The sequence below is a fragment of the Pyrgilauda ruficollis genome, unplaced genomic scaffold, assembly GCF_017590135.1.
Source record: "Pyrgilauda ruficollis isolate IOZ18807 unplaced genomic scaffold, ASM1759013v1 scaffold200, whole genome shotgun sequence".
NCBI lineage: Eukaryota > Metazoa > Chordata > Aves > Passeriformes > Passeridae > Pyrgilauda > Pyrgilauda ruficollis.
In genome coordinates, this window is record NW_024519208.1 from 546,157 (window position 1) to 557,436 (window position 11,280).

At 54.2% G+C, this 11,280-nt stretch overlaps 1 protein-coding gene across 1 annotated transcript in view; it reads left to right on the top strand.

Annotated features, from left to right (window-relative positions):
• REXO1 (RNA exonuclease 1 homolog) overlaps window positions 1–11,280 on the top strand; it is a 44,890-nt gene extending 33,610 nt beyond the window's left edge. The window contains exons 11-16 of the mRNA XM_041467120.1: window positions 198–271; window positions 3,852–3,962; window positions 4,288–4,403; window positions 4,594–4,732; window positions 7,968–8,088; window positions 8,814–11,280. Of these exons, the coding sequence (XP_041323054.1) occupies window positions 198–271; window positions 3,852–3,962; window positions 4,288–4,403; window positions 4,594–4,732; window positions 7,968–8,088; window positions 8,814–8,902 (650 nt within the window). The 3' untranslated portion in view covers window positions 8,903–11,280. The remainder of the gene's footprint in view (window positions 1–197; window positions 272–3,851; window positions 3,963–4,287; window positions 4,404–4,593; window positions 4,733–7,967; window positions 8,089–8,813) is intronic.

The window sequence follows — 11,280 nt, forward strand, 5'->3', positions numbered from 1 at the left end:
GGCTTCTGGAGTTTGTCTGGCTGAGTACCAGAGACTTAAACCCTTTAGATTGCTGCCTGTGAATGCACAGTTATTTTCCCCCTGTGTTTGACACATTTTTGTCATGCTTATCCAGGGGATCTGCACGTGAAAGCTGAAGTTCAGGTCTCTTGTTAACAAGAGCCTTCTCCTTGACCCTTCATCTCTTACTCTTTCAGTGCCAGGTGGGTGGGAAACTCACTACAGCTGCTGCTCCGGAGCTGTGGGGTCACCAGGCTGCCAGGTTGCTAAAGTAAGTGATGGAACAACACCTCTTTATTCTCAGTGACATTTGTGCTCTGCTCACAGTGGCAGTGGCTGGGAAATCCTTGCTTAAGCCTTTAGAAGAATAGTGGCTTCTCTTAAGGGGATAAAACAAGTGCAACTATAATTTTTTTTTTTTTTTGGCTCTGCAGTGGTAGGAAAATCCAGTATTTGACACTCAGCTGTCTGGAGTGAGCTGGGTTCATTTATCCTGAGCTGCCCAGCTCATCTGCTTGAGGGACATAGAAAAGCTCATGTTCTTTAGTGGATCACAGAAGGAATGAGAAATAAGGGATTTCCTTTTAAGGAGCAGTCTCAGGGCCTTGGCAACAGTGTGGCAAACCCTTTTTCCCTTTCCAGATTCCCATGCTAAGGTAACTTTATCCTGGTGGACAAATCTTTTCTGACAAGTTTTCTGTTTGTTGCCTGTCCTTGGTTGTAGTGAGGGGATGAACCTTCCCAAGGAGCCTGTTGTAACTCCAAAATATCACAAAACTTCTTTTGAGGAAGCCCAGCACTAGAAAAAAGAATGAAGAAGCTTCTCAGGTGTGGAGTTTGCTAGAGCAGAGCACTGTCTGGGTACCTTTGCACAGGTGCTTTTTTCTTGCCCTTAGGCAGCAGGAGAGTTGGTGTCCCAGCCAGCATCCCCAGTCTGTCTTGTGCCTTTCTCTCAGGTCTCTGGGCATGTTCCTTGTCACTTGTTTTAGTGGCATTTTTATATTTGGCACCTGCCACACAGGGAAGAAGCAAAAGCTAGAGGTAGAAGGTGATTCTGGGCAAAATTCAAGGTTTGTTATAATTTATTTGTTTACACCATAAAAGCCTGCCCTGCACAGTTGGATTGGATGGGATCAGGTTATTACTTTTCTTTATTTTCCACAGGAATTTAGGATTTTTTTTTAATCACTTCTCTGGGCACCCTGTGCCAGGGCCTCCTCACCCTCACAATTCCTTCCCAATATCCCATCCATCCCTGCCCTCTGGCAGTGGGAAGCCATTCCCTGTGTCCTGTCACTCCATACCAGTATAAAAAGTCCCTCTCCCTCCTTTTTATAAGTCCCCAGTTTTCACAGCACCCTTTGGTAGATTCAAGGTTGAATCCACAGCCTGCTCAGCATCAGAGCATGCAGTGAAATTTTTGGATATTGGGGTATTGGGAAGCACAGAATCCTTCAGTGTTGAAGAAGGGCTTTGAAAGCAGAAAATGTTTGTAATGAGACCATTCTCAGTAACTGGAGCAGTAAGCTGGTTAGAAAAGCTTCTGTGTGTGTGTGTCCAAGCACAAGGGTGGGAAATCCTTGCTTAAGCCTTTAGAAGAACAGTGGCTTCCTTTATGGGGATAAAACAAGTGCAACTTAAATTGTTTTCCTCTGCAATGGTAGGAAAATGCGGTGTTTGACACTCACTGTGGAGTGAGCTGGGTTTGCTGCAGTTAGGCAGAGAGGCAGGAGATGGCAGGAGGGAGCTGTGCTGCTCCAGGGAGCCTGCACAGGCTGCTCTTTGTGCTTCCTTGGCTCTCAAAAACCGGAGCAACTTCCCTGCCCTCCTCCCAGCCAGGAAGAATTGGGCATTTTTAGGACAACAAAAATAACTAATATAAAAAATACCTGGGGTTTTTTGTTTTGGTTTGTGTTTTTTTTTTTTTTTTTTCCTCACTTCACTGCCCAGTTCTGTTGTTTTACACAGGGAGGGAAGGCTGAAGCTGCAAGGGAGAAGTGTTTGGTGTCTCCTGGCTGCTGAGCTGCTCTCCCCATTCCCTCACAGAGCAGTTCCATGCCATGGGTGCAGAGTGGACAAGTGCAGCCCCTTGCACCAGGGCAGCAGTGATCCATGAGGCCTTTGAGCAGTGCTGGCTGTGGAATCAGGGAGAGATTGGCCTCAGTGTTGGCCCAGCTGCCTCATTAACTTCAAATGATGCAGTTCCTGTGCTCTGGTTGCACCTGCAGTAGTGACCTGTGCAGGAAAATATGCAAATCCTGCTTTGCTTTCCTCCCTGCCCACACACGGCTGCTTTACAAGGACCTCAATTCCTCCTCTGTCCAGCCTTTAATCCTGGGACAAACCAGAACAGTTTCATTCTTTGTAGGGTGAGACCAATGGGAAGCTCTGTCCTGGGTACAGCTGAGGCCCCACCTCAAATCCTGGGGTCAGTTTGGGGCTCCTCATGACAAGAAGGACATTGAGGGGCTGGAGTGTGTCCAGAGAAGGGAACGGAAATGGGGAAGGGTCTGGAGCCCCAGGAGGGGCTGAGGGAGCTGGAAAGGGGCTCAGCCTGGAGGAAAGGAGGCTCAGGGGGACCTTCTGGGTCTGCACAACTCCCTGAAAAGAGGGGATAGCCGGGGTGGGGTCGGGCTCTGCTCCAGGGAACAGGGACAGGAGGAGAGGGAACAGCCTCGGGCTGGGCCAGGGGAGGTTTAGGTTGGAAACTGGGAAAATTCCTTCACAGAAAGGTTTGTAAAGCATTGGAAGAGGCTTCCCAGGGCAGTGGTGGAGTCACCATCCCTGGGAGTGTTCAGGAACCGTGTGGGTGTGGCACTTGGGGATGTGGTTTGGTGGTGACCATTGTGGGGCTGCTGGGTTGACTTGATGATCTTGGGAGTCCTTTCCAGCCTTAGGGATTCAGTGATTCCATGGTTTTGGACATGGCAAAGGAGGCTGTGCCCACGTTGCTGTGGTTGTACACAAATACAAGGGGATTTAGGGACAGATAAAATTTAAACACAACAGAAAACTCCATTGGGGAATAAGGAAGGGAGAGCATCACCCCTGGGTGTGGTGCAGGTTGGTTTTACCTAGAACTGTGTCAGCAAGTAGAAGGACAGTCCCAGCTCTGCCTTGCTCTCTGTTACCTGTTCCTGCTTCCCCTTTAAACTTCCTCCAGCTCAGAACCCCTGCTTGCCAGGAAGGTTTCAGGAGAACCAGTGGGTCTGTGCTGTGCAGGAGTGTGGGAGTGCCTGTGTTGCAACAGCAGCTCAATCATGCACTGGCTAAAACCACTTGTGAAATCACTCCCTGAGTTTTCCTGCTGGATCTTGTTGACCCTGGAGCTTTAGCTGGGAACAGTGCAGAGTGCTTGGAAATGCCCTTTATTGCCTCAAGAGCTGGTGGGCTGGAGCTCCTGTGGGTGTGGGCTGGCTGGGTGTGGAGTGCAGTGTGTGGATGCACACATCGCTCTGGAGCTGGCTGGCTGCTCCTGCTCACACAGGGATGTCTGGGCTTAGGATCCTGCACCTGGCCTTGTCTTGGAGCCAGGAGCTGGAGTTACAGCAGAGTCAGGCCTCAGTGTGACCCTTCCTGACTAATTCTGCTCCAGATTGAAAACTCCTTCTCCCCAGACTCGTGATGTCCTGCTCCTGCATGTGCTGTCAGTAGGATGCCACCAGCCCTGATGTGCCACTGGAATTAGGGCTGCCCATGGCTGTGTTTTCTGTGGTTGTGAACTTCTCAAAATTTATTCCTCATTAAGAAGTTATTAAAACCCCGCTTTTGTTGAAGTGGAGGTTTGTGGGAGTGGGCTCTTTGGCTTCTTATTCCTGTGATCACCAGCTGTCCCTGGCTTTTCCTTTCAGCAACACGTGCACGATGGGCGCAAGGAGAGCCTGGATGGCTTTGTGAAGACTTTTGAGAAGCTGCCCACGACTGATGGCTACCCTGGGATCTATGCCTTAGACTGTGAAATGGTGGGTCTAAAGCCAAAACAAAGCTTTTTGGGGCTGCCTGAGGTGTGACACGAGTGGCTGAAGGGAAGCTGTTTGCTGACCTCATTCTCTCTGTTCTGAATATTGGTGCTGGAGGTGTAAATGAGCTCTTATTGATTGGTGTGTTTGGCTTGAGGGCTGTGCAGCCCTGACAGGCTCTGACTGGCCCACGCTGGGCAGTGCTGCTGCCTGGCCTTGCTGCACCAGATGTGCTGCAGTTTGGGAGCTGCAGCCCTTGGGGGAGGGGCTCCACAGATCCCACACTTTTTGGCCTGTGCCCCTCATCACATCTGCCCTGTTCTTGCAGTGCTACACTAAGCAAGGACTGGAGCTGACGAGAGTAACTGTGATCAACTCAGAGCTGAAAGTGGTGTATGACACCTTTGTCAAGCCTGACTCCAAGGTGGTGGATTACAACACCAGGTGAGGGCTGTAACACCAGCTGAGGATGGTCTTCCTTGGGACAGAGCTTTGTGCTCTCTCAGGAACTTGGTGTGGCTGGCAGCACTTGTTGAAACTCCACTGACCACCACTCCCTAAGGGCTGAGGGGCTTTGGGCCTTGAGGTGTTTCTTCAAGTGAAGGACCCCCACCTGTGTGCTGTTGCTCTGCAGGTTCTCAGGTGTGACAGAAGAGGACCTGGAGAACACGAGCATCACCCTGCGGGATGTCCAAGCTGTCCTACTGAACATGTTCAGTGCAGACACCATACTGATAGGGCACAGCTTGGAAAGCGACTTATTTGCACTAAAGGTAACTTGGGCTCTTGCTTTCATGTCTCCCTGTGGTGCTTTCCCACCCTGGGGGGTGTTAGGTGTCTCCTTCAAATTTAGGAACTGTTTATTTCCAAGGACCAGGGGGTGGCCTCACCTCAGGTCCTGTGTGCAGTTTTGGACACCACAATGTAAAAAAGCCATGCCCGCATTAGAGAGTGTCCAGAGGAGCTGTGAGCATGGGGAAGGGTCTGGAGGGGCCTCATGAGGAGCAGCTGAGGGTACTTGGTTTGTTCAGCTTAGAGGAGACTGAGGGGAGACTCGTTGTGGTCTTCACTATCCTCATGGGGGAAGAGGAGGGGCAGGGGCTGATCTTTTCACTCTCATGACCAGGGACAGGAGGCCAGGAAGGGCTGGAGCTGTGCCAGGGCTTGGCATGGAGCTCAGGGAAAGGTTCTTGGCCCCGAGGGTGCTGGCACTGCCCAGGCTGCCCAGGGAATGGTCCCGGCCCCAAGGCTGCCAGAGCTGCAGGAGCGTTTGGACAGCGCTGCCAGGGGTGCTCAGGGTGGGCTTGTTGGGGTGGCTGTGCAGGGACAGGGGCTGGGCTGAGCATCCCTGAGGGTCCTTTCCCACTGAGAGCATTCCAGGATTCCATGGTTTGTCCAGTCTCTGAGCCTGTGTGAAGCTGGTTGTGGTGGAAGTGCAGGGGGGTGGGGTCATGTCTGTCACTCATGGTGTCACCTCAGCTTTTAGTGGCTGCTGCTGCCCAGGGTGACAGAGCTGGACAGGGCTCTGAGCAGCCTGGTCTGGTGGAAGGTGGAACAAGATGGTCTCTAATGTCTCTTCCAACCCAAACCATTCCATGATTCCATGATTGATCCCAAATCATTTGCCTTTCACCCCTGCCTGATCTGTTCTCTGCTCTGTGCCAGCTTTTCCAGCAATTGTGATGTTACTTTGGTGAAGCTACTTCGACCTTTTACCTGTCCTGTTTCCTGCCTGGCCCTCATCAGCCTGATGTGCCCATCCCTCAGCCACCTCTGCTGTCCTGCCAGGGAATCTGTCCTGCACTGAGGCCCCAGGGCTTTGTCCTGGGTCACCAGGAGAGCGTGTGGCAGGCAGGAGCCAAGTCTTTGTGCTCACATGCCAGAACTTCCCTCAACCATTCTTTGTCCCACAGCTCTCCTGCTGAAGCCTCTGTGGCTGCCAGCTCCCAGGGCTGGGTTGGAAGCAGGAGCTTTTAAGGCCTGTAAAACACTTTACCTCTCCGTGGCACCCTTTATCCCAGCCTTGGAGAGGCTTCATCATAATCAGAAAGACATTATTTCCAGTTAGATCAGCTCGAGATGACTGCCTTGGCCTCTTAGAGGCTTGATTTTCTCTTAGCACCTCAGCTGCTGCCAAGAGGAGGAGCCCAGAGCAATCCAGCAGAGCCGTGGGGTGTCACAGCAGAATGGCCCAGGGCTGTGGCACTAAAGCCATATCTCACTAATGGCTGTGGCAACTTCCAAGTGCTGATGGCATTTCAAGTTTTATTTAAAGCTTTATTATCCTGTTTCCTCACTCTTCCTGATCTACATAAGTAATTACCAGTGTGTCTGGGAGGGTGCCAGGGCTGAGTGCAGTCCAGGGGAGATTATCCATAACATTGGCAGTTTTATATTCCGAGGAGTGGAGCAGGTTGTTCCTGTTAAAGTGCAGTTGTGGAGCTGTTACTGATGGAGTTATGGGTTGTCCTGTAACGTGAGCTGGTGCCTGGAGGCAGAGAGGAGAGGGGATTATCAGGGTCCTGTTGGAGTCATTCCTGTTGGGACAGGACACAGGTTTATCTCTTAGGCCCTGCCCTTCACTCCTGTGCTCAGGATATGGGATTGCCTTCACCCACATTCCTTCAGCTCCCACTGAATGCAGATCATGACAGCAGAGAATTCTTCTTGTCTTAGCCTGAGAGGAAGAAATCAGTGTTAGAAAAAAGCCAGCCTGCCCTGTGTTTATGGACTTTATCAGGTGGGGCCTTTTGGCTGTCCCTAGCCCCCTTGGTGCAGGGCAGGGAGCACTTTGATCTGTTCAGCATCCTCAGTTCCTCCACCGTGGTGACAATTCTTAGCTGAGCTGTTGGATTAGAGAGCTGGAGCCCCTCTGCTCTGGAGCCAGGCTGGCAGAGCTGGGGGTGCTCACCTGGACAAGAGAAGGCTCCAAGGAGAGCTCAGAGCCCCTGGCAGGGCCTGAAGGGGCTCCAGGAGAGCTGCAGAGGGACTGGGGCCAAGGCCTGGAGGGACAGGACACAGGGAATGGCTGCCACTGCCAGAGGGCAGGGCTGGATGGGATCTTGGGCAGGAATTGTTCCCTGTGAGGGTGGGCAGGCCCTGGCACAGGGTGCCCAGAGCAGCTCTGGCTGCCCCTGGATCCCTGGCAGTGTCCAAGGCCAGGCTGGACATTGGGGCTTAGAGTGACCTGGGACAGTGGAAGCTGTCCCACCATGGCAGGGATGGAATGGAAGCCCTTTGAAAAGTCCCAACTGGAAACACTCTCTGCTATGATTCAGTGATAGAATTTCCTTGTCCCATTCCACCCTTGCTGAGCTGGTGCTGGTTAAAAACTTCCTGTTGAGTCACTGCTGGTGGATGGGAGGATTTGGGGTTCGTTTGCACCCTGAAGGCCAGGCCTGCTCTGTAGCAGCAGTGTGATGTACATCCTGCTTTGTCATGTGTGCACATCCTGCCCACTTCTGTCCCCATCTTAGAATCCCAGGATGGTTTGGTTGGAAGGCACCACGAGGATTACCCAGTTCCAGTGCTCTGCCACAGGCAGGGTGCCACTCACTAGACTGAGAAGCAGCTGAAAGGTTGCTACAACTCCCACAGGGGCTATTCTGCAGTCAGCTGGTTCTTCAGTTTAGTTTTTAATTGGGAAAGACTCCAGAGCTATTCCAGCTTCTCCCGGCTGGGGCATTAAGGACTGACCTGTCCTGCTGGAGTTACACAAACTGGATCAGCCCCAGTCTCTGCTGAGATTCAGGAAACCTCCTGCATGTGAGGTTCCAGGGCTGTGGGGCTGGCACAGCAGTGGGAATGCTGTGTGCCCACACCCTGCAAGGGGAATCATCCTGGATCCAGCCAGAGCCTCCTGCCAGACTGGTTGGGTTGGAAGCTGCCGAGAGCGGTCACGGAGCCCAGAGGTGACCGGAAGGTTGCTGCAGCATGGCTAATCCCAAGGAGTGCCTGTCTGTCCCTGTGGGAGTGGAGAAATGACCCTGTTCCTCTGCTCCTCCCCAGCTGATCCACGGCACTGTGGTGGACACAGCCATCGTGTTCCCCCACCGCCTGGGGCTGCCCTACAAGCGGGCCCTGCGCACGCTGATGGCCGACTACCTCAAACGCATCATCCAGGACAACGGTGAGGCCTCGCAGGGACCCCCTTCCTCCTGCTCTGCTCTCCTCAGCCCTGCCTTCCTCTGCTCTCCCCAGTTCTCTTGCCCCTGGTGTTTTCTGCCCTGCATGAGTGTGGTAGCTGGGAATGTGCTGGCGTAAGAAGCCTCAGCCACAGCTCATTTGTATGGCCCCTGTTCCGAGGTCAGAGCTCTCCCTGCTTCCCTGCCTGTGCTGAGTGGGACAAAGGAAGTGGTGTGGGAAGGCCAAGGGTGGCTCTGCCAAGGTCAGGTCCTGCCCTCCCTTCTCTCTTTGGCCAGCTGGGATGGAACCTCCTGTTGGAAGTGGGGCCTGTTCCCTCCTGTCTTCCCTGAGCACACTGTAAACACTGCTGGGGAAGCTCCCAGCTGTTCCATAGCTGATGGTGTCAGGCTCAAGCCCAGCAAAAAGTGTGGGTTTAGTGGAAAAAAATACATGTTTAATATAGGGAGTATTCAGCCTGGAGAAGAGAAGGCTTTGGGGACTCCTTAAAGCTCCTTGCAGGGCCTGAAGGGGCTCCAGGAGAACAAACCATAAACCATTCTGTGATTCTGTGGAATCTTTAAGTCCCCAGCTGTGGCTCAGGGTGCCCCCAGGTGTGGCTGGGGCTGCAGGGGCCAGGGAGCAGCTGTCTCCGCCTGGGGAGCTCCCTGAGCTGAGCTGAGCTGAGCTGAGCAGGCAGAGGGGTCACTGCCACTGTGTTTGTGTCCCCAGTGGAAGGACACGACTCCAGTGAGGATGCCAGAGCCTGCATGGAGCTGATGGTGTGGAAGATCAGAGAGGATGCCAAGGTGAAGCGATGACCTGCGTTGTGTCTCTGCTGTCCTCCTGCACCTCTGTGAAGAAGCAGTGCAATAAATGCCCACAGCCACTCTGTCCCCTCGTGCCAGCAGCATGTTCCTGCTCCCCAGCCATCCCAGCAGGACTCCTGGACTCACACCTGCAGCCCCCCTGCCCAGGTGGTGGCTCTCGGATCCTCAGACTCCACCTGAGGGATTCTCTGTGGTCCAAGCACTGCCTTTTGGGCCTGGCAAGGTGGTTTTGAGTAGCACAACCAGAACTTCTTGGTTCCTAGGAGAAGTTTGTTAGAGGTAGGTTGGAGATGTGCAGAAGGTTCTTTCTGGTTCAGTTCAAGGTAGATTGTTTACTTTTTTTTTTCCCCAAATGTAACTTAAATTGCCTCTGTACTCCAAAGCAGTGTTTGGAGAGGGGGGAGATGGAAGAAGGTTGGGCAGGAAGCTGTGAGTGGATTGTGTAGCTGGGGTGGGAAGCAAGAGCTGAGGATCAAGCACTTGGGAAGAGATCCTGGTGCAATCCCACTGCAGAGCTGCAAAAGAGGGAGGCAGGCTCTGAGGGAGAGGAATGAGGGGATCTGGGAATTGCCACCTGCTGTGCCCCAGGTGATCTCCTTGCTGAGGACTGGCTGGCACCTGGTTCTGCAGTCAGTGCAAAGGGGGAAACCACGAGTGTCCCACCTTGCCCAGACCTCAGGGAGCCACGAGGCAGGACAGGGACAAACAGCTCCCAGAGCCAGGGAGAGCCTGCATCCCATCACTGCAGGGTAGGACAAGGGTCCTTCCCTGACCCTCAGCTTCCAGCAGGGCTCCAGTGAGCTTGTGTTCAGGGAACAAGGTTTTTGGGTGTGCAGGGAAGGTTGCACCTAAGGGTGGTCTCAGCAGAGTGCAGGACTCCCCACCAGCCTGGCCCTGCTGCAGGGACCTGGTCCAGGCCAAAGCAAAAGGGGAAAATCCTTCATTTCACCTCGTTTGCATGTTGGGAGTTCTGCAGAGAGCAAAGGACCCAGCTGTGTGTCTGGCACCTGGACTAAAGCAGCTGCTGAGTGTGACTGTCACTGGGGTGACTGGATGGCACTGGTGGGTCACTGCCCAGCCCCTGCTGCTGGCTGGGGACAGCAGAGCTGAGGGGAACCGTCCCCATGGACCCCATGTCTGTCAGCTGGGGTCAGGGAGCACCTTCACCCCAGAGCAGTGACCCCTCACCCTCCCTGGCAGCGCTGGAATTGTCCCTTGGTGGCTGCTGTGTCCCTGTGTCCCTGCAGGGGCTGGCTGTGTCAGTCTGGGGGCAGTGGGGCAGAGCAGCTGCTGGGGTTTGGTTCCTGTCAGAGCCAGGTCCTGCTCACTCCTTTGTGCCCCTGCTTGGTTTGGGGACAGCTGTGTGTCCCCTGCATGTCCTGCTGAGCCGTCCCCGGCTGTGGGCAGGAGCGTGGGCTGGGCTGTGGTCCAGGACAGGGATGTCCTGCTCCATCCCCACGCTGGGCCTGGTGAACTCTCTGCATCCCACTGCTGCCCTCAGAGGCAGGGAGGTGACTTCTCTGCCAGGCTCTCCAGGAGCCACCAGGAGCAGTGGGGCTGTACAGACTCCTGCTACTGCTGAGCCCATCTGTGTTTCCCCTGGCAGCCAGTTCCTTACCCCAGGTTTTGGGGATGCAGCTCCCTGCTGCTCCCCCACTGCTCCACATCCAGCTCTGCTCCTTCCCTGCCCTGGGGCTTCCACCCCAAGCAGCCTTGGGACACCTTGGGCTGTCCCTGTGTCCCACTGCCTGCAGGGAACAGCGCTGGTCCTGCCCAGGCTGTGGGAGACAGTTCAGTGCTTCCAGCTGGGGAGGGAAGGTTTGTTCCTGCTCCTGCCTCTTTCCCATGTTTATCCCCCATTGATCTTCACCCCTGGCTGCAGGGATGGAATGTCCCTGGAGCAGCCAGGCCAGGCTCAGATATGGCTCTTGCCTCTTGCCAGTTCCTCAGCAGGCAGCCCCTGCTTCCCAGCCTTCCCACAGCAGCTCCTTCCCTGGGAAAGCCAGGCATTCTGCCGTGGGCACGGTGTGCTGTGTCCTGCTCGGCAGCTGCTTGGCTCCCTCCCACCTCCTGGGGCTGGGGCAGGCAGGAATCCTGCCAGGCCGTGGACCTCCATCATTTCCTTCCTTCCCCCATGGTCCAGCCTAAAGTGAGGCTTTTGGGTTGGGGGTGTGGGGGAGTTGCCTGTGTCAAGGGATGTCCCTGGGAGAGTGGAACCATATCCAGCCACACCATGGGTGTGGTAAGAGCCAGTCCTGGCCCAGGGCTGCCATCACCTCCCCAGGCACCAGAGGTTTGGTTGGGTTGTACAGAACGATTGTAACCTGTAACTTTTTGTAATTGTTTTTAATAAAAGAGTGTTGACTAGA